This window comes from Oryctolagus cuniculus, chromosome 5 (genome assembly GCF_051225735.1).
Source record: "Oryctolagus cuniculus isolate XC-2025 breed Fujian yellow rabbit chromosome 5, ASM5122573v1, whole genome shotgun sequence".
Classification (NCBI taxonomy): Eukaryota; Metazoa; Chordata; class Mammalia; order Lagomorpha; family Leporidae; genus Oryctolagus; species Oryctolagus cuniculus.
In genome coordinates this window covers 20,728,944-20,752,599 of record NC_142871.1, presented here as the reverse complement: position 1 = coordinate 20,752,599, position 23,656 = coordinate 20,728,944, and the positions used below count along the sequence as shown (strand labels likewise).

At 39.6% G+C, this 23,656-nt stretch overlaps 1 protein-coding gene across 17 annotated transcripts in view; it reads left to right on the top strand.

The window, feature by feature from the left end:
* Positions 1–23,656, top strand: part of STXBP5 (syntaxin binding protein 5) — a 225,685-nt gene that overhangs the window by 83,792 nt on the left and 118,237 nt on the right. For all 17 annotated transcript variants that reach the window (XR_011388464.2, XR_016233648.1, XR_016233652.1 and 14 more), the window contains exons 7-8: positions 5,033–5,116; positions 14,596–14,719. Coding sequence is in view for 9 of the 17 variants with exons in the window: in XM_008263624.5 (XP_008261846.1) it covers positions 5,033–5,116; positions 14,596–14,719 (208 nt within the window). In the remaining 8 variants the exon portion in view is untranslated. The remainder of the gene's footprint in view (positions 1–5,032; positions 5,117–14,595; positions 14,720–23,656) is intronic.

Here is a 23,656-nt window from a genome sequence, read left to right as displayed (position 1 = left end):
TCATAATTTTAAATGACAAAAGGTACCTAAAGCATATGTAAAATTTAATAAAAATTATCTCATGTTGCCCTATGTTAGAGTTGTTTCCCCAATTTACTTCATAAATAGCTTCTATTAATAATGTAGGGGTAATTTGAAATGTTTAATATTTTAACACAGCTTCATGCAGTCAGTGAATAATGGTTGTTAATTTACAAAGAATTAAAGTTCCTTATAGTTTTCTCCCACTTCTGCCCTCCAAATTTATTTGTTTGAAAATCAGAGTGAAAAAGAGGCAGGGTTGGGGTAGGGGGAAGACAGATCTTCATCTACTGGCTCAATTCCCCAAATGGACTGGGCCAGACTGAAGCCAGGAGCCAGGAACTCCATCCATGTCTCCATAGTGGACCCAAGTACCTCCGCCATCTGCTGCTGCTTTCCTAGGCACATTAGCAGGAAACTGGATGGAAAGTGGAACAGCTGGGATTGGAACCAGCACTCCAATATGGCATGGTGGTGGCTTAATCCACTCTGCTACAATTCTGACTCCTGAAAATTCCTTTAATTTGAATCTTTCTTTCCTATTTCAGACTAATATTTCAGGTCATTTTATTTAATAATTATATTTTTCTTCCTAGATGACTTTATGGTGTTAACCTAAATAAGTACGAGAAAGTGTATTTATATCAGTGAATAGGGTGATGGTTTGGCACAGTGGTTAGGAAGCCACTTTGGATACCTGTTTGGATACCTGCATTCCATGTCAGAGTGCCTGGGTTTGAATCCTGGCTCTACTTCTCATTCCAGAACCCTGGGAAGTGCTCATTACAGCAGATGATGACCCAAGTTCTTGAATCCTTGCCACTTACTTAGGAGATGTGGATTGAGTTCCAGGCTCTTGGGCTTCAGCCAGCCTCAGTCCCAGCTCCAGCCCCAGCCTCAGCTGTTGTGGGCACTTGGCAAGTGCACCAGTGGATGAAAGACATCTGTGTGTGTGTGTGTGTGTGTGTGTGTGTGTGTATGTTTCAAATCATTCAATCATCCAGTTAAATGGAGAGAAGGTATTCAGTCTAGCAGTTATGATACTCTCCTCTCACACTGGAATACCTGAGTTTCATTCCCAGATCCTGATTCTAGCTTGCCACTGCTGCAGACCCTGAGAGGCAGCAGTGATGGCTCAAGTGAGCTCTTGCCACCCATGTGGAGATGTGGATTGAGTTCCCAGATCCCAGCTTTGGCCTTGGCCAAGCACTGGCCTTTGTGATGTTTGGGGACTGAACCAGCAGATGGGAAGACTTTCTGTCTTTTCTCTCTTCCATCAGATTAAAAAAAAGAAGGGTTGGAGGAATTAGTGAAATGTAACTTCTGGATTTATTGAAGGAGTTTACCCAAGTTTTTCGTTTACTCAGAGATCAATCCTATGAATTATTTAACATTTGTCTTAGTTTGACACAGGGAAGACAAAAGGATAACTGGACTATCTGGAATTAGCTCATAATTATAGAGTTGGATACTTTTTAAAGGGAACTTTATATAAAACAACTATATAGTAGCGTAGGTCCAGTTTACTTTGTTTTAGGCAGAATACTTGGGTGAAAGCCTAGCTTTTGGGTGGGAGACATGATGACAGAATTGAAAATTTCTCTTCTACCTTGATCAATATTATGTCACTTCAGTCCTTCTTTTGCCATATCTCCATTCTATTGTGTCTCATAATGGTTCTGCTGAATTCCTACCCACATTCTAAGGTCCAGATTAAGTATATATCCTTTATGATATTTTTCCTGATCATCTTGACAGAAAAATCTTTCTCATACTTTCACATTCACTGGTTCTTTAGTTATGGGAGTTTTATGGTGTTAATCATCTGTTGCCTTTTATTAGAAACGTATTATGTTGGCTGACCCAAGTGTGGGAAATTGTTGAGTGCAGAGGTAATATTTATATGCAGGTTTGCAGCCTCCAGTACATCCAGCATATCGTGGAAATAGTCATAGGGTACTCAATATATCCTTCTTTATGGAATGAATATATTATATATCAGTGTCTGTCATCTTTTTTTTTTTAATCTGGCATTATATTATTCTTCCTTCCAAGAGTTACTCTCATTCAAACATTTTTTAAATATTAGTTGGTAGAACAGGTTGCATTATCTAATCTTTGATTTCTTGTGGAAAAAAGTCCTACTTTAATCACATCAATGACTTTTCTGTATTTCGAATGATCTCTCTGACTAAAAGAAGATATACAGTGATAGGGTAGATTCGTTCAAAGCTAATCCCATGGGTGGATCCACCTCATTAGTTGAAGGTCTTGATAAGGAAGGGTAGGCATTAATGTGCTGTCAGTCACAATAGTAAAAAAGTAGCATTTATTGAATACTTTCTGTCAGGTCCTATGCTGACCACTATTTCATTTGATCCTCCCAAGAAGCTGTAACTTGCAAATATCCCCATTGTAAAGATAATGAAACAGTGACATTGTGTTCCAGAAGTGCAGAGCTATATGCTTGTATAGCTGATATTTAAACATTGATTTCTTTGATTTCAACGTTTATGCTACATGTCCTCACTAGATAGAGATCAGCTGTTGATGTAGAGTCTCTGCTTCTATTCAGTGTACCCACTACACTTTTTTTTGTGAAAAGTCTGTTGATAGTACATAATCTAATTAACATCTCTGAGTTATAAAATATTTTAGTAAGGATAAACATTAAAGGAATTTTTCCAGTTTAATTAAACACTATATATTTTAAAAAGCTATATATTTAGCTTTCTCTTCCCTAATATTTCATTAAAATTCTGTAGGAATTGGAAGGCCAAGGAGATTATGGACATTAAAGTCTAATTTGTTGGCACGTATTTTTAACTTTCTTAGGATGGTATAGCCAATTGGAGAGATTTAAGTTTACTCTAACTATCTTGATTTATTAACAAATACATTGGTAAGATTTTTTTCTAAAAGCTACATGACTGTTAAGTTGTGGTTTTAGGACTAGAATTCAGGTTCCTATGTACTAAGCAATTGAGTGCTGTTTCTCCTTTACATTGAGTCTTAAATTTTATTCTGTTCCTTCTTTTTCCTTATATATTATTTCCCCACAGAAAAATGCCATACAATAAATGTAAAATATTTGTAAAGAATGGAGCCAGTGTTGTGGTATAGCAGGTTAAGTTAATGTTTGTGACAACATTTTCCCTTATGGGCATCCATTCAAGTCCTGGCTGCCCAACTGCAGATCCAGCTTTCTGCTAATGTGCCTGGGAAAACAGTGTAATATGGTTCAAGTACTGGAATCGCTGCCACCCCTATGGGAGACCCGGATGAAGCTCCAGGCTCCTGGCTTCATCCTGACCTGGCCCTGGTCATTGTGGCCATTTGGACTTTACAAGTGGATGGAAGTGCTCTCTCTCTCTCTCTCTCCCTTCTTCTCTTTCCCTCTTTCTGTGTGGGTGTGTCTCCCTCTCTCTGTAACTCCATCTTTCAAATAAAATCAATAAATCTTTAAAAAGAAAGAAAAGTATTTGAAAGGACTAGAGAAAGGAAAAGGAAGAATATGCCAGTTTTTCCTAGAAGGAATATGTCTCAGATTGCTTAAGAAAGAAAAATTAGGGTTAGGAAAATTGACTGCTACCTCTGAAAACCTATTTTGTTAGCTTCAGCAACTAACCATCCAACTTTCTCTGTCCTGTGAAATCCACTAAGTTGCTGTTGTATTAAAATTACTGAATATACCCAAACATTGTCTTGTCTCTACATTATATATGAGCATAATCCACCTATTCATCACTTTTATGGAGCAATAAAGCAGAAATCAGATTACACAGATCTTACAGATCATACTTGCTTTTGGATTTTATCCTTAAAATAATAATTTCGCATTAAAATCTTTTAAACAGAAATATACATTATACCACCAGGTTTGCATTTAGAGATATTATTCTAGCCTACAGTATGGAATGGATTGACATAGGAGTCAGGGAGACTAGAAAGAACTTTGTATCTTGAACCAGAAGAGTGGCACTGGGGATGGTAGGAAGTAAATTAAAGAGATAACAGAAATTTTTTTTAATTCATATTATTTTTTTTGACAGGCAGAGTGGACAGTGAGAGAGAGAGACAGAGAGAAAAGTCTTCCTTTGCCGTTGGTTCACCCTCCAATGGCCGCCGCAGCCAGCGCGCTGTGGCCGGCGCACCGCACTGATCCAATGGCAGGAGCCAGGTACTTATCCTGGTCTCCCATGGGGTGCAGGGCCCAAGTACTCGGGCCATCCTCCACTGCACTCCCTGGCCACAGCAGAGAGCTGGTCTGGAAGAGGGGCAACCGGGACAGAATCCAGCGCCCCGACCGGGACTAGAACCCGGTGTGCCGGCGCTGCAAGGCGGAGGATTAGCCTAGTGAGCCGCAGCGCCAGCTACAGAAATTAATTTTAAATTTACTTGGTGATTTTACCTGTTGGGGGAAAAAACAAGAGTTAAGGATGATCCCTAGGTTTCTGGCTTGAGCACCTGATCATTGTGATAGGAATGTTGAGTTACTGCAATAGGGAATGCCAGAGAAGAAGGATAGAGAATATAATTAATTTACTTTACGGACATACTTACTTTGAGGTTCTAATATAGATTAGTAGAGATGGCCATTGAGATTATGTGCTGGAGCATGTGAGAGCAATCTAGGCTGATTTGATTTGGAATTAATCAATGTATAGATGTAGTGGATAAGATTGCTTTTCATAACATGAAGAATTTGGAGAGATTATAAACTCTTAACTATTAATTTTTTGTAATTTACTAAATATTTTGTATCAGTGAAGATCTATATTTAGACTTAAAAATGGTACTTTTTTTGAAAAAAAGTTTTAATCATCAAAGACATGTAAATATGCAGTGTAATGTTTTTATTTGTCATCTTTGTGATTCATAATTAACAATTACGGGTGTTTAATAATTTTATACTTACAGCTTGTAAATGATAAACTTTATTTTCAGCAAATAAATATTTTTATATAACTGATACAATTCTTAGATAATGTGTTTTTTTCTTCTATTACAGCTTTTAATTGGCTTTGAATCTGGAACAGTAGTCTTATGGGACCTCAAATCCAAGAAAGCTGACTACAGATACACATATGATGAGGTAATAATATTTTTCCTAATTAAAGCTTTTTTAATTTTGCGGAGTCAGCAACTTCTATAAAAATATAATTGGTGATTTTAGTTTAGGTAACCTTTGAAATTGCAGTAACACACACACAATGACTTACTTTTATAATAGTGAAATGAAGAAGAAACATATTCACATAGTTAAAAAGATATATAAATCGCCTTCCTGCTCCTTACATGTGGACATCTAGATCCCTGATAGGTACCATGTTACCAGTTGCTTAGAAGGTGTTCTGGAGAGATTCTCTGCATTTACAAGCAAATACATTCTATTTTTTTTTCTTTGTTAGTTGATAGTATACTGTAGACTTTATAGTGTGCTTGCTTTAAGATCCAAACTAAAGATTGATTGTGATTGCTTTATGAAGTATTTTAAATTGTATGCCTCCCTTCTCGTTCCTGACTTCCCTTCCTTACCTTATTCTTCCTTTTTTTGTCATTTATGTGTTGCAGGGAAAAGCTTCTAGATAGTAAATTTTTCTGGCTCCATATCCATTGTCCTATTTATTTATTTGAAAGAGTTACAGAGAGAGAAAGAGAGATATAGATCTTCTTTCTGCTGATTCATTCCTGAGATGGCCACAATTGCCAAGCCTGGGCAAAGCCAAAGCCAGAAGCCAGGAGCTTCATCCAGGCCCCACCTGAGTGGCAGGGCTCAAACGCTGGAGCCATCTGCTGCTGCTGTTTCTGGACCATTAGCAGAGAGCTGGATCAGAAATGGAGCAGCCGGGACACAAACTAGCACTAACATAGGATGCCAGAGTTGCAGCCTGGGACCTCACTTGCCATGCCATGATGCAGGGCCTCCAGTTGTCTATAACATCTATTTAAAGATATTTCTTATAAATTTTTTTATGCTCAAAATTGTCATTTATTTGAAACATAAACAACAAATTACTTCAAGTACTATTATCTTTTTAACTAATTGTTAAATACTAATTTTAATATTTTTTAACTTTTATTTAATAAATATAAATTTCCAAAGTACAGAATATGGATTACAATGGCTTCCCCCCCATAATGTCCCTCCCACCCGCAACCCTTCCCTTTCCCACTGCCTCTCCCCTTCCATTCACATCAAAATTCATTTTCGATTCCCTTTATATACAGAAGATCAGTTTAGCATACATTAAGTAAAGATTTCAACAGTTTGCTCCCACACAGAAACGTAAAGTGAAAAATAATGTTTGAGTACTAGTTATAGCATTAAATCTCAATGTACAGCACACTAAGGACAGAGATCCTACATGAGGAGTAAGTGCACAGTGACTCCTGTTGTTGACTTAACAAATTGACACTCTTGTTTATGGCATCAGTAATCACCCTAGGCTCTTGTCATGAGCTGCCAAGGCTATGGAAGCCCCCTGAGTTCACCAACTCTGATCATATTTAGACAAGGCCATGGTCAAAGTGGAAGTTCTCTCCTCCCTTCAGAGAAAGGTACCTCCTTCTTTGATGACCCGTTCTTTCCACTGGGATCTCACTCGCGGAGATCTTTCATTTAGGTTTTTTTGTTTGTTTGTTTGTTTGTTTTTCTCCCAGAGTGTCTTGGCTTTCCATGCCTGAAATACTCTCATGGGCTTTTCAGCAGGATCCGCATGCCTTAAAGGCTGATTCTGAGGCCAGAGTGCTGTTTAGGACATCTGCCATTCTATGTATGGGTCTGCTGTGTATCTCACTTCCCATGTTGGATCGTTCTCTCCCTTTTTTATTCTGTCAGCTAGTATTTGCAGACACTAGTCTTGTTTATGTGCTCCCTTTGGTTCTTAGTCCTATCATTGTGATCAATTATGAACAGAAATTGATCACTGGGACTAGTGAGATGGCATTGGTACATGCCACCTTGATGGGATTGAATTGGAATCCCCTGGTATGTTTCTAACTCTACCGTTTGAGGTAAGTCAGCTTGAGCATGTCCCGAATTGCACATCTCTTCCTTCTCTTATTCCCACTCTTATATTTAACAGCGATCACTTTTCAGTTAAGTTTCAGCACTTAAGAATAATTGTGTATTGATTACAGTATTCAACCAAAAGTATTAAGTAGAACAAACAAACAAAAAAAATACTAAGAGGGATAACATGTTAAGTTGTTCATCAACAGTCAGGGCGAAGGCTGTATTTCTTATAAATTTGATGATTTACTGAAGCTTGATAAAATTCAGTTCATTTTTCATATTTAGCAGGGCCAATTCATAGGTGATAGTGGTGCAGTTTCACAGGTGGACACAGGTGGAATTGCTGTGTCTCTTTTTGATGTTGGTAGTCCAGTGGTGCTCAGTAGATGTATTAGTACAAAATAGTTGCAGTAGGGGTATTGTGATTCTGTCATTGCTTCTTGGTTTATTAGCTAAGATACTTTATTTTAACAGAAACTTCCTCTTACCTGCTGTTTGGTTTACAGTCATACAGTTCAGAGAGCAAAGGCAGGATAAATGCATCATTCTTTCTCTAGTTAGTATTCACTATAGATATTCTTCTCCAGTAGATTCTGTGGTGACCAATTTTTATTTTTATTTTCACTATGTGCTTAATAATTTGGACAGACTTGATGTGCTTCAATCCATTAAAGTAGTACCCTTATTCATTTTCCAATTGCCTTTAATTGATGAACTTCCTCTACTTCTTACCCATGTCCTTGATGATAACCATAATTGTCTTGTGTAGCTTCATTACTTTCTGGTATAACAAAATACACCTGAGAACCCCATATATTTCTGAACCAATATTATAATGAGGTAGATTTCCATGGGACTATAAATTATTTCAGTGTGAAATGGAATCTGGCATCCATAATTTGGGTACTAGGAGTATTCCTAGTTTCCAGTTATTAATGAACAGAGCTATGCCTTGGAAATATATAAATGATTTAGGTTGTTTGTGTGCTTTTAAGATAATATGTGTTATATCTTCATATTGATGTATTTAATTACTTAAATAGCAGACTACATTGAGTTATTACAGCAGTATGTTAAATACTTTGAAAATGTTTGCATATTTTCTTTGTCAGCGTGAGCAAAAGGGCATCCTTATTATTTACTTTTTTTGTTCACTAGCCAAAATTTTGGAAAAAGAAAAAAAATACAAACATATTTTGAATAAAGAGTCTCATTTTTCTGGAGGTTTTGGCTTGCTGATCTCTTTTCTTTGTAAAAGAAAACAGATTTTTAAAATTGACTTTCTTAGTTTTACATTTTATATTTAAATAATCCTCTTAGTTTAAGTCCTGAGTACAGGCCCTGATAATTTTTATGATTCCATGGGGATCTTGCATGTTAGAATCCATATATAAAGTGAAGGATCCCTTGACTCCATTTTGGAAGACCTGAACATAGGGGTCAGTTATAGTGAAGGCTAAAAGGAATTGGACTTGATGGTCTTTGTCTGCCTGTGGCATCCAAGCTAGAGTGTTTTTATCTTGGGACAAGACATTAGAGAATTATTTTCCTGGGAGGCCATATCTATGATCAGTATAGTAGTGCTTACAGGACCATGATGAGCAACCTTTTCAGTAAGCATTGTTACATGATCCTATGTTGTCTTTAATTAGGAAGAGATAATAGGGATATGTTTCAAATTGAGAAGAAATATACGTAGCGCAGTCAAAACAATTATGTGAGTAGGCCTGAGCAAAATCTAAGTACAGAATGGTAGGTCCTGCACAGCTCGTGATGGGGCGGAAGGTAGCGTTAAGTAATTTAGCAGGAGTGGAAGTGGTAGAAATCTGAAGTTGCCATGTGTAACTTGTTCCTGGGGCTAGTGCAGATGCAGAACAGACATAAAAGAGCAGAAGAGATGAGATTATAAGGAAATTCATCATGGTGTATGGAAGAAGGAGTGAGACAGTAAGAGGAGATATGGAAAAGTGTAGATTTCAAAGGGAGTGAAGTCTGAGATGATTCCCTGGAGATGTAAATCTTCAACATCTGAAAGGAGCTAGGAGGGGTGGAAGGGCAAGGAGTGTGTTTCATATTCCTCCTACAGAAGTTGTAGAAAGAGGCGGTAACGATATAAGAGAGGCTCAGCACTTAACTGGTGTTAGAAATGGTGGTGGTTGGGTGGTCACCAGTTCTCGGAGATGGGTTCTGAGTTTTCAGGCACCATTGGTAGTGGAACTTGAGTCCAGGTAAACTTGGCTGTGAGTGGCCCTGTGGGAGTAACTGTATAATGAGGGGGAGAATGCTTAAGGTGGGTGAAGTAGGGGGAAACACTTAAGGTGGGTGAAGTGGACCCAATGGGGTATTCCCTGTAACTTTGCTGCTGTAGGAGTAGTGAGAATAACACGGTAAAGGCCGGCGCCGCGGCTCACTAGGCTAATCCTCCGCCTTGCGGCGCCGGCACACCGGGTTCTAGTCCCGGTCGGGGCACCGGATTCTGTCCCAGTTGCCCCTTTTCCAGGCCAGCTCTCTGCTGTGGCCAGGGGGTGCAGTGGAGGATGGCCCAGGTGCTTGGGCCCTGCACCCCATGGGAGACCAGGAGAAGTACCTGGCTCCTGCCATTGGATCAGCGTGGTGCGGCGGCCATTGGAGGGTGAACTAACGGCAAAGGAAGACCTTTCTCTCTGTCTCTCTCTCTCTCTCACTGTCCACTCTGCCTGTCAAAAAATAAAAAAAATAATAAAAAGAGAATAACACTGTTCCATTTAGCCTATAGTTTAGTGGGAATAGGGGGCAAAGTAGGGTTTGAAGAGGACAGGAAAACCTCACCTTCCACTGTCCTAAGAGGGAAACAGGTGGGTAAACCTAGAGCTGGGCAGTAGGTGTCTATGTATTTCCATAACTCTGTTTGGAAATATCTGAGGAGAGGTGAGGGTAGATGGGGAAGCAAGAGTGGAGATTGAGAGTGTATGGTTGGAAGAACCAAGGGAAATCCATATGTCAGTGCAAAAGGTGAAATTTTGAAAGAGCCCTCATATGGGGCAAGGCCATTGGAAATACTTTAGTCCAGTCTAGGTGAAGCTCAGGGAGAGTTAGAATGTTTTCCAGTGTAAGATTTGTCCTTTCCACCTTTCCTGAGGGCTGGGGGTGATAAGGAATGTGGAAATGCCAGGGGATGTTGAGCTCCTTACTCAGTAGTTGAGTTACTTGTGATGTAAATTCAGCACCATTGTCTGATTGGAGAGAGGCTGGGACCCCAAATTGGGGAGTAATCTCCTGAGGTAGGATGTTGGAAACTTTCAGTGCCCATTTGTTCGCAGCAAGGTATCTACCAGCAAGCACCAAAAGATACTGAAAGCACCATACTCTGGGGATATGGGTGAAGTCTGTCTGACAGTCAGAGGCTGACAGGTGTCCTCTGATTTGATGGGAGGGGAAGGGTAAAGGATGGGCATTAGAGCTAGGGTTTGTTTTTTGAAATATAGAACAAAAAGAGGTGAGCTGATGAAGATATTTGGTATCTTCTGGTGACAGAGGAAGAGCTTATTTGACAAACAGTAATAAAGAAGAGGGTATATGGATTGGTGGCCATCGGGTGTATGGGTACTACTACTGCGTTAGTAAGGTAGAGGTCTTGTACCAGATGGAAGGACCAATTAGGCTTTTTAACCACTAGTATTGGAGTGTTATAGGGGGAGTCAGTCTTGTGTGGCAAGCCCTGGTGGAGGAGTTTGGAAATTACATGCTTTAGACTCAAAGGCTGGAAAGGGGTAAGAGATATTGGGGGTGGGAAGGAAATGTGGAGGAGTCTTGTAATTTGATCTGGATGGGAAAATGGTGGGCTACTACCTTAGGGTGACTGGTATCCTATACTCGCTGGGTTGACAGTGGATAGAGGGCCTGAGATAGGTAGGGTGGCTGGACCGGAATCATCTTGGGGAGAGAGCAGTAACAGGAAGGGAGGCAAAGGCGAGTTAGGGGACAGGGCCAGTGGCTGAGGGTGAAAAACCACCTGAGCACCAAACTGTGAGAGTGTCTCTTCCCAGGAAGGGAATAGGACATTGAGGTATAACGAGAAAAGAGTTGGACAAGGGCATCATATTAATTATGCAGAGCATGTCGGAAGTCTGTAGGGGTCTGTAAAGTTTCCCTCTGCCGCAGCTATGGAGGTTGAGGCAGCAGAGATGGGCCCCCGATACTAAGTAAGGACTGAGAAGGTTGCTCCTGTGTCAATAAGAAAAGAAATTGACCTACCTGCTACTGTCACAGTTACCCTGGGCTCCCGTGAAGTGATGGCTGTAACTGAGTGGCAGGAGTCCGGGCTCCCTGAGTCCTCAGTAGCCAGCTCTTGAAGGTCAACCCCGGGGCGTGTGTGGGGCAGATGGCCTACTGACTCAACGGACAAGAGGACAGTCCACTGCCCAATGGGCCTTTTGGTGACATCTAGGACAAGGACACGACAGGTCTTGAGGATTGGGGCATAGTTTGGCCCAATGGCCCATTTGGCCACACTAAAGCATGGACCTGGAGGACTCCTGTGGCTAATGGGACTGCAGTGGTTTGCTAGGTCACTGGAGGCAGTGGGTTGTTGAAAAGCCTGGGCCAGCACTTGGAATTTTGTCTTTTGGGCTCCCTCATCCCTCCCATTGTATACTTTAAAGGCCACCTCTAGAATTTCTGCCTGTGGGGTTAATGGGCCCTTCTCCAGCTGCTTTAACTTGGCCCTGATATCAGGGAAACCCTGAGCAAAGAAATGGCTCATGATGAGGCCCCGAGCATCAGGAGATTCAGGGGCTAGGTTGCTGTACTGGAGAAGGGTCTGCGTCAGATGCTGTTGAAAGGTGGAAGGGTTTTTCTTTTTATTTTGAATAACTTTCCTCAGTTTATCATAATTTACAGCCTTTCTGGTAGATTTTTTTGAGGCCAGCCAATAAACAGGGAATGAAACGATATTTGGCTGTTATGCCACTGGGAGAGTTGTCATTCCAGTTGGGGTCCTGTCCTGGGACTGCATTTGCTCCTATGGGATGGGCAGGGTTGGTGTGATGAGGCTCATCAGCATGGAGATGAGCCTGTTCCCAAACTCGCCTTCATTCTTCTGGAAGGAGGGTGTTGGAGAGGATCCTAAAGACATCATGAAAAGTCAGATCATAGGACTGGGTTAAATATTGAAACTCCTTAATGTACGACATTGGCTTAGAGGTGAAGGAACCCAGTTTTTGTTCAATTGGTGAGAGATCAGCAAATGAGAAAGGAACATGGACCCTAACTATGCCCTCCTCTCCTACGACCTCTCAAAGGGACAACATGGAGGCAGGCTCCCTAGCTGCCTCACAAGAGTAGTGGCTAAGGGACTGGAGACAGGAGAAGGAGGGAGTCGAGGGCTTGAGGGGGTGATGTCAGGGTGGGAACAGTATGCTCACTCAGTATAATGGAGGAGGGTGAAAGTTGGCACTAGGACTGGGTTAGAGATAAGGCAGGGGAGTAGAAATGGATAAGGGCAAGTTCTAACATACGGGTGACCAGGAGACAGGGCGAGCGGAAACAGATGCTGCCTCCTGGAATTCTTGGGCAGGAGTGGGAGGTATCCATGAGACAGTGATAGCCGGAACAGATGTTGCCAGAGTGGAGGGTGGGCTTTGAGGTTGTTGAGATGGAGGTAACTGTGCTGGGGCCTGAGCAGGAAGGGACTGAGCTGGTGCCTGTGGTGGGGCAGTATGGTGGAGTCTTACCTGCAGAACTGAACGTGGAACAAAGGGGCTGGATCTGTAGTAGGAGCCATAGCGGCGAAGAGGACCTGAGCCAGGGAACATGAGATACAGAGAGAAGGTTTAGGCTGGAGATAGGAGAAAGCTTGAACGTGGAGAATCTCCTTCCACTTTCCCGAACACTCACAAAAGTGGTAGAGATCCTGAATAATTTCGGGATCAAATGTGCTGTTAAGCGGCCTTTTCGACTGGTTATTGAGGTCATACATGGGCTGCGCCTGATTACAAAGAAAGATGAGGTGATGGCGTTTGAGATCTGGGACCAATTTGAGAGGAACAAGATTATTTAGGATATTATTTAGGAGACAACCGAGAGAGTCGGATGCCACGAGGGATAAGGAAACTCCCATAGTGATCTAATAGGTTGGTCTGGCAGACAGCAGGCATCCCTGAGATTACAGCGGTCCAACCAAGAGAGTAAGGGAGCAGAGGGGGGCCGGCGCCCCGGCTTACTAGGCTAATCCTCCACCTGCGGCATTGGTACCCTGGGTTCTAGTCCCGGTTGGGGCGCTGGATTCTGTCCCGGTTGCTCCTCTTCCAGTCCAGCTCTCTGCTGTGGCCCGGGAAGGCAATGGAGGATGGCCCAAGTGCTTGGGCCCTGCACCCGCATGGGAGACCAGGAAGAAGCACCTGGCTCTTGGCTTTGGATCGGCGCAGTGTGCCGTCCGTAGCTGCCATTTGTGGGGTGAACCAACGGAAGGAAGACCTTTCTCTCTCTCTCTCTCTCTCTCTCTCTCTCTCACTGTCTAACTCTGCTTGTCAAAAAAAAAAAAAAAATCCTTATTAAAAAAAAAAAAGAAGAGGGAAAGAGGGTAGGAGCCATTACCCACACCCATTGGAGCCTGAGGCGTAAGGCTGTGAAAGGGAAGTAGAGGGGGGGTTGTCACTCATGCCCACTGTTACCTGAGGCGTAAAGTGTGTGAGAGTTATGGTGCCTGGTACCAGAACTTTGAGAAGAAGTAGAGCAGGACCACAACCTGAGGTAGAGGTCCATGTGGGAAAATACCCCATTCCCTGTCTTAACTCCACTTTCAGTCTAGCCACTTGCTAATGTGCCTAGGAACACAGCAAAAGGTGGGCCAAGTGTTTGGGCCTCTGCCACCCACATGGGAGACCTGGAAGAAGCTCCTGGCTTCAGCCTGGCCTGGGCTCTGCCATTGCAGCCATTTGGGGAATGAACCTGCAGATGGAAGATTTCAATATCTCTGTCTCTGTCTCTGTCTCTGTCTCTCTCCCTCCCTCTCCCTCCCCCTCCCCCTCTCTGTAACACTTACTTTCAAATAAATAAAAAATAAATAATTTTAAGAGAGTGTTTCAATAATTACTGTGAGAATTGGGGAACATGTTTTCAAAGTTTACCTGAGGTAATTTATTGAACTTAATTCCAAATCTATATTTTGCTTCTTGAGATTTTAGTTAATTTTAAAAATTTATTTTAATTTGTCAATGCAGCTGGTTTTTCCAATGGGATACTGGTTTTAATAATAATAATACATAGTAACTTATGTTTAGGTGTGGTTTATTTTAATAAACTGTAAGAATACATTTTGTTGTCCTGATTTTATCTGTAGTGCTTTGATACACACATAACTTTCTTCTCTAAGTAAAGTGTAAAATAAATTAAAAAATTAAAGTCTCCATGAGACAATCTCATTTATGTTGCAGGAGGGCTAAATTTTGGACCTTAACATAAATGTGCTTCAGCTTTGGAAATATAAAAAAGTTTAAGGTGAAAATTAATTATAAAACAATTTATGAATAGTTTGACATTTAAACAAATTTGAGAAATTCTTCACCCTTATTTTATAGGCTATACACTCTGTTGCTTGGCATCATGAAGGAAAACAGTTTATTTGCAGTCATTCAGATGGTACCTTGACTATATGGAATGTGAGGTCCCCTACTAAGCCTGTACAGACAATCACTCCACATGGTAAGAAAACTTAAATTTTAAACATTATCTAACTTATAGTGGACAGTAACTGGTTTTGTTTGAAACTGCATTTGGATTTGTATCTTTGATTTTGAAGATTAGGATGAGTTTACTTTCATCTATCTTACAGTAACATACCTAACAAACAGATAATAAAATCTCAAACTTAGCATATTTACATTTGAAATTGAAAATTTGAACTTTGGGAAAATGAATGTTATCTTCTGAATATCCTTTGTTCAGTCATTCAGAAAAGCAGATAGTATTGTGAGTAATGTAGGGCTTTAAGCATTTGTCACCTTAAAACGCTCACTTACAAGTTGCTAGTGGTTATATAACTGTGATTCAAACACTTGGAACTCTATTGAAGGTACTTGTATACACTAAAGTGTTGCAACACAGTACTACAGTTTCGATTATCACTAGGAAGATTCATAGGACTCAGCATATGGTTGTACTCAGTGTTGTGATTTGTTACAAGAAAAGTACATAAAGGCATAATCAGTAAAGGGAAAAGGCATGTGAGATGAAGTCTGGAGGAAATTGGGCTCAAGCTTCCAGTGGTCCTCTCCCCGTGGAGTCACACAAGACATGCTTAATCCTTTTTGCAATGACTTATTACTACATGTGTGAAATATTGTCTCACCAGAGAAACTCACTCAAGTGCAAGATTCCAGGGTTTTTCCTGGGGTCAGTGAGCTGTAAGCATCCCTCTACTCATGCATGTTCCAAAATTCTAGGTTTCAGAAGGAAAGCTGATTGGGTTCAGCATAAACTGTTTTTGTTGTGCCAAACCATTCAGGTGGAGTGAGCAACCCTTATCATTCAGGGAATAGTGAAAGCCATATGGAAAGTATTTGGGTTCCCAATTACCAGTCAGGGACAACCATGCACACTGATCTTTCTAGGGATAGCAGTTTCAGCCTTGGAATGCTAACTCTTTTCTGCACAAGTCATATAAATGAAACCTAAAATTTTTATTAGGGTGTTTATTAAAAACAGATTAGGAAGGTCTTTTTCTTGCTTTAGAATTTGTATTTCTTTAGTAATCTGCATTCTACTTCCACCCCAAGAGATTGCTTCCTGACAAACTTAAGGAAATCATATTAAAGAATATGTTCCAATAATTGATACTTTATTGAAAAGAATTTTTATAGCTTTTGCCAATATCCATTGCTTGCTTAAAGTATGATTACTAACGTTTTAAAAAATTGATGCCTTCTGAATTATTGCAGTGTAAAAATTAAAGAAATACTAAAATTAAAACTTCTTCTAACAATATAGAATTTGAGCTTTTTTTCCCTTGTTTTATGTGAGAAGAAGAATAATTCTTGAAATCACATATGAGAGTGCCTCAAGGAAACTGTAGAAAATGAAATTGAAAAATGTTTCTTTTGATGCAAAATTATTTTGAGATCCATGTGTATGAGGAGTCTTTTTAGAAAGTTCATTTTAATGAGCATTATGAAAAACTATGCATGGATTTCAATTTTTTTGCACCAAAACAAACATTTTTAATTCTGATTTTCATGAACATTTTGACGTACTATCATACCAGACTTCCAATTTTTGTACATTATTTCTTATTTAAATTTACCAAATAGTTGTATAGGTATCTTAGTCTAGAAAAACATTGACAGTATTAGTATGATTGCCAGGAACTGATTTTATTTTAAGACTTCTACTAGTACTTTACTGTGACATTTTAGTGTTAGGGTACTTTGAAAATGGGTTAAATTGAAAAGTCTTTTCAGAAGACACAATGTTAACCAGCATAACATGGTATTTTGAAGCTAGACGATTTGTGATTTGGACTTAGTTCCATAGCTTCTGGCTTTGTGACATCTGGAAAGTCAATTAACATTTCTAAACCTGGAGATACTAGTGAAAATTCAGTCTTCTCATGTGAGTATTAAAAGGATTGTATTTATACATTTAAAGGATATTTATTCATTGTACTATGTATTAGGAACTGTTCTAGGCCCCAGTTCGAATAGGCAATCTGTACGTGAAAGTATCTGGAAATTATGTTGTAAGAGCTATGTCATGGTCAAAGAAGTTGCAGGTAATGTTGAATTAAAATTGAACATTTTTCTTCCCTGTCTCAATGGATGATTTTTGACTACCTAAGCCAAAAAACCATGGTAGTCTTCTTTACTGTACTTTTTATGAATATTAAGAAACATTTGCCTGGCAGTGAAACAGCTGGAATCTATTCCAACATTGTTACATATCAGCTGCCTTGTGGAGATAATTTCTATTCTCTGAAACTTAATTTTATTATTTGTAAAATATCAGGATTAAACCTGGATAATTTATAAGTGTAGTTTTTTGTGAATAGGAGAGTACTTCAAAAAGTTTGTGGCAATATAGAATTAAAAGACAAGTTTATTTGGTAGAAAAAAATCTGAAAGCCATCCAGGCACTTTTCTTAGTATGTTTTTTCATGAACTTTATGAAGATCTCTTGTATATGGAAATGAAGCAGAATTTTATTTTGATTGGCTATAGATTCTGCATTCCTATATAATAAGTCTAAGGATCAGCTCAACTTTCTCTTTTGGCCTTTTCTTTCCTATGGCAGAGAGGCTTTAATTACTTTGGAAGGAATAAATTTGATGACTTAGACATGACTCAACATTCTTACCTAGAAGCAGTCATCTTGGCCATGTGATTTTTCTGGGCTAGGGTCCCATAACACCTCCTCTGTTGCCATGGGGTAGGAATTAGATGTTACAGCCTGAGATTTTTCTCTGATTGTTAGGTGACTGCCTAAGGAAATGGAGATGCTAGCTAGTCAAATTCAGTAGGCATTCACTATAGGAAGTGATATTTTAAATTTAGTTTCTGGGGCTTATTCATCATTGCAAGCAAGCCACTTGTCAAGGAATAAACCAAAATTAGGAAACTTACTCTATTAAGAATTGCAGAGCCGGCGCCGCGGCTCACTAGGCTAATCCTCCGCCTAGCGGCGCCAGAACACCGGGCTCTAGTCCCGGTCGGGGCGCCGGATTCTGTCCCGGTTGTCCCTCTTCCAAGCCAGCCCTCTGCTGTGGCCAGGGAGTGCAGTGGAGGATGGCCCAGGTGCTTGGGCCCTGCACCCCATGGGAGACCAGGAAAAGCACCTGGCTCCTGGCTCCTGCCATCGGATCAGCGCGGTGCGCCGGCCGCAGCGCGCTGGCCGCGGCAGCCATTGGAAGGTGAACCAACGGCAAAGGAAGACCTTTCTCTCTGTCTCTCTCTCTCACTGTCCACTCTGCCTGTCAAAAATAAAAAAAAAAAAAAAAAAATAAAAATAAAGAATTGCAGAAGAAAAAAGTTCACAGAAGCCAAAGTCAGTATATTATATTAAAGATGAGACACACAAAGAATTCTGTTAATTACTTTTGGGATTCACCTGAAGTATAAAACACTCAATAAATAATAAAACTATAGCTCAGTTCCTTATATTAAATTTTCCCTGATTTATATATTGGAAGGAATCACCAGGATCCATAGAGCATATCAAATAGAGCTTTTATGTAAAGGCAAAAATATAAGCAGTAGGAGAAAGAGAATGTAAGCAAGCATTCTGAGACATTCCCTGTGCAAGCTGGCCACAGGCACTTACTTGCACACAAGGATTGTGCTAAGTATCCTCCAGTTCCACCTGCCAAGATGTGACTTCTGAAGAACTCAGCAGGAAACTCTCAATAGGACCCCTTTAAATGATCAAGCCAGTCTTACCAAATCGGTTAGGCTAGTCACCAGCTATCAGTAAACCTTCGATCACTGGGCTTTTAACAGGTAAGTTTGGGACCTTGAACCACACATCAGAAATCCCAGTGTGCCTATCTTGATGAAGAATAAAATTCAGGCATGTCAGGTCCCCAGTTTTAAATCAATTTTATCTCCACACACAGTAGGGAAGGAACATTGTTCTTCTCCATTTCAGACTGGTATTAGTAATATGAAAGGTGTGGGTCTCAGGTCTGTCATTTTATTCTTTATAATGTCACTATCCAGTAGAAATGTAATATGAGCTATATGTGTAATTTTTAATTTACTAATAACCATATTAAAACAAGAAAAATGAAACAGGTAAAATCAATTTTAATAGTAAATTCTATTTAATTGAAAATGTCAGAATATCAGTTTGTCATGTAATCAACCTAAAACATTGAGACATTTCACATTCTTTTGCTTTGTAGAAAGACTTTGAGATCTCATGTGTATCTCATCCTCACAGTATGTCTTAACTCAGAATGGCCACATTTCAAGTGCCCAAAAGGGATATGCAATTGATGGCTACCAGTTATAAGTGAGAAACAGTATACACTTGAAAATATCACTTTAATGTGTTGAACTGATCGAAAAAAATGGCACCCAGTTGGAAAGCTATTACACTAGTAAACAAAACAAAACAAAAAAAAGATTTTAATGTGACAAAGGAAATAAGAAAAAACGAACATATATGGATGAGATTCTGTAATTAATATTAGTAGGGCTTAGTCTGATTGATGTCTGAGTAGTCTGGTGAGAAGGGGAAAGCAAGGGCTTGGTAAAACACAACAAGAAATCAGATGTGGCAAAGGAGTTTTATGTGACTAGTTAAATGAAGTTTTATAATGAACCAAACCTTTTTAATTAGTTGTCAGAGCTGTTCACAGGTAGTTGAACATGGACATTATTTTTGCTGTTCTGGTACGTACCACTTAAGAACTTAAAGGGATACCTACTGGTAAAGTCTGGAGATCCTCTGAATTTTCTTTGTATTTTTATGTTCTTTGTGGAATTATACATGTGCCATATTACTTGATATAGAAAGTGGTTAGTCTAGGATTAAAGATAAATAGATTAATTTTTCTGGACTAGCAGCAGTAATTAATGACCTGGTTTAAAATACTTGAGCTAGAATATGCACATCCAAGAACCTATTGCTTTCCAAGAAAAATCAATGTAGAACAATCATTGCAAAAACAGCAACATTTTTGATTTATAGAGATAATAAAACTACTCTATTAGCATCCTGTCAGGTGAGATGAAAGTAAACTTATCAAAGAATAAAAGACTGCTTTAGATATTATTATAAGTCTGAATGGGGCTGGCATTGTGACACAGCAGGTTAAGCTGCTGCCTGTGATATCGGCATCCCACATGGGCACTAGTTTGAGTCCAGCTACTCTGGTTCTGACCCAGCTCTCTGCTAATGCAATTGGCAAACCAGTGGAAAATGACCCAAGTCTTTCAGCTCCTGCATCCACAGGGGACACCCAGATGGAATTCCTGACTCCTGGCTTCAGCCTGTCCCAGCCCTGGTACTTGCAGCCATTTGAGGAGTGAACCAGTGGATGGAGGATGTCTCTGTCTTTCCCGCTCTCTGTAACTCTACCTTCCAAGCAAATAAATAGATCTTTTAAAAAAGAAAAAAAAAAGAGATTATTAATCAATAAAAAAGTTAAGAATTTTGTACCTAGTCAGGTTTTACTGAAGTTACACAAGCTCAGATTTGCAAGGGTTTGTTATACCATCCAGTGCCCTTCTTTAAGAACTGTTGGGCAAACTGAAAGATTGATGATGAATATTGAACTATGTGAATATTTTAGAATATATATAACAGAAAGTTTTGAAAATAAATGTAAAATTTGAGTTTGTGATCTCAAGTTTTGTTAGTTTGACACTTTCATTAGAACTTTGCATGGTAGAAGAAAGAGAAAGGCCTCCTTCAGGGAGAATATTTAAATTCTTTACTAAACAGGTCACAATAGAGGTTGAGATTCTTAATATGTTCCTTGGACAGCAAAGGATTACTTTTCAGATTTAAGCCTCTTTTTCCACATTTGTCTCTATCTCTCTTTTTTCCTTCTCAATTCTCTCTCCTACCTCAACAATTTAGTCCTCTCTTCACCCCTCTCTCACCCCCAGTCTTTTCCAGATATTTGTTCTGGTGTTCTGGCTACCTCTATCACTAATCACTTCCTGGTTCTTTTAGATTGGGGTGCCTGAGATTCAAGATTGAACTGCACCTACATTTCTTTATAAGGTGGGGAAAGACATGATCCACTAGGATTTTACATTAAGAAAGGATTAGATGCCCCATTACTGATTTATAAATATATTTATAAGCATTTAATATGATAAAGATGATATTTCGTATCAGTGAGGAAAGAATCATGGTTCAGTGAATAATGCTAGCATGTACATTCATATGTTAAAACATTAAATTAGGGGCCTGCATCCCATATGGGCACCAGGTTCTAGTCCCGGATACTCCTCTTCCAGTCCAGCTCTCTGCTGTGGCCTGGGAGGGCAGTAGAGGATGGCCCAGGTCCTTGGGCCCTGTACCCGCATGGGAGACCAGGAGGAAGATCCTGGCTCCTGGCTTTGGATCGGTGCAGCGTCGGCCATAGCGGCCATTTGGGGAGTGAACCAACAGAATGAAGACCTTTTTCTCTGTCTGTCTCTCTCACTATCTAATTCTACCTGTCAAAAAAAAATTAAAAACATTAAATTATACACTTAAATTATATACAGTTTATTGTTTGGCCATTATAACTCAATAAACTATAAAATAGCACTGAGATGATTGATAATTAGGGGAAAACTACCTTCCAAATACCAAAATATGTATTAAAAATAATTAAGTGTAATAAATGAAACTATAAGCTAGTGTAAGAAAGTGAAAAAAAATTATGTTTTTTGGTGTGGAGAAGAGCTCTTAAAGCATAAAACCAGTGAGAAGAATGACAATAAAAAATACTAGTAGTTTTTTCATATAGTGCATGTATTGTAAAACATAAATGGGATGATATCATAGCAATCCCTACCCCCTCATCCTTGCCCTACATTATAAGCCCAATCCCTTTCCTGCTTCACCAGGTAAGTTGTGTAAAAAATATTTCTAAAAACATTAATATACACACATAATCTAAATGTAAAATGTTTTTCCTGGTCATTGTTTTCCAAAAATTAGGATTGTGTTAGTCTTAATAGCATCTTACTTTTCTTAATCCACTGTACTTTAGAAAATTGCTCTAAGTCTGATATAGCTCTTTTTCTTTCATTTTTATGGCTGTACACTAATTAATTATATCAGTTTATTTAGCTGTTTCAAATTAATGTGCATTCACTTTGTCTTCAGTTCTCAATCTCTACAAATTATGCTATAGTTATCATCATTAGGTACATTCGTTAGAAGTTGTCCTTTTTTCCCCATGGCATAAATGCTTAGGAGTGGAATCATTACTTCTAAAAACTGAAGAGTTGTCTTTGCTGCTGTTTTTAATAAATGTCCACAAACTGCTTCCCAAATTCTATCCTTCCTAATTCAGCAGTGTACACATCTGAGTCTGAGCTTTTCTTTGTGAGTAGTTTTTTTTTTTCCTTTTAAATTAATTCTTCCTTATGCTCACTTGTTATAAGTCCATTTAGAATGTCTATTTCTTCTTGAGTCAGTTTGATTAATTATATCTTTCGAAGAATTGTTTCATCTGAGGTATCTAAATTGTTTACATACAGTTGTTTATTGTATTTCTTTATAATTCTTTATTTAATTTTGTAGGATCTATGCATATGAGGAGTTTTCAAAGAGCATTGAAAATGTACATTATGCAAAAACTATGCTTGGATTTCAAAATTATCTTGCATCAATATGAACTGATTTTTTTTAAGATTTATTTATTTGAAAGTCACAGTTATAGAGAGGCAGATGCAGAGACAGAGAGAGAGGTCTTCCATCTACTGTTTCACTCCCCAGATGACTGTAACAACTGGAGTATAGCCGATCCAGAGCCAGGAGCCAGGAGCTTCTTCTGGATCTCCCTGGGTATCAGGACTTAGGCCATCTTCTACTGCTTTCCCAGGCCATAGCAGAGAGTTGGATCTGAAGTGGAGCAGCCAGGACTAGCACCAGCACCTATGTGGGATGCTGGCACTGCAGGCAGCGGCTTTACCCGCTATGCCACTTTGCCAGCCCCATCAATATAAACTTTTAATTCACTTTTCCATGAACTTTTTGAAGTACCTTATACTATTCTCTGTAACATTTCCAAGTCCTGTGATGGGGGGATCAATCTAGATAAAGGTTAGAGTTAGGGTTAGGATTAGGGTTTAGAGGTAGGATTAGGGTTAGGGTCAATTTTTATTGTTTTTTTTTTTTTTTTTAAGATTTATTTATTTATTTGAAAGTCAGAATTACACACAGAGAGAGGAGAGGCAGAGAGAAGTCTTCCATCTGATAGTTCACTCCCCAATTGGCCGCCAACGGCCAGAGCTGTGCCGTTCCGAAGCCAGTAACCGGGAGCTTCTTCCAGGTCTCCCACGTGGGTGCAGGGGCCCAAGGACTTGGGCTGTCTTCTACCACTATCCCAGGCCACATCAGAGAGCTGGATCAGAAGAGGAGCAGCCAGGAGTAGAACAAGTGCCCATATGGGATGCCAGCGTTTCAGGCCAGGGTGTTAACCCGCTGTGCCACAGCACTGGCCCCCTATTGTTTCTTTTCAAAACGCCTTCTGAGTTTTTGTTTCTTTTCTTTAATGCTAGTGTGGTTTCTGTTTTTTTTTTTTTTTTTTTTTTTTTTTTTTTTTTTTTTTTTTAAAGCTTTGTTTATTTGGGGGGCCAGCACTGTGGTGCAGTAGACTGAGCATCTGCCTGCATCTCTGGCATCCCGTATGGGAGCCAATTCTAGTTCCGGCTGCTCCTCTTCTGATCCCACTCTGTTATGGCCTGGAAAAGCATTGGAAGTTGGCCCAAAAGCTTGGATGTGTGCACCCCTGTGGGAGACCTGTAAGAAACTCCAGGCTCCTGGCTTTGAATTGGCCCAGCTCTAGCTGTTGCAGCATTTGGGGAATGAACCAGCAGATGAAAGACCTTTCTCTTTGTCTCTCCCTCTCTCTTTCTCTAACTCTACCTCTCAAAGAAATAAATAAAATCTTAAAAAAAAAAGATTTATTTATTTGAA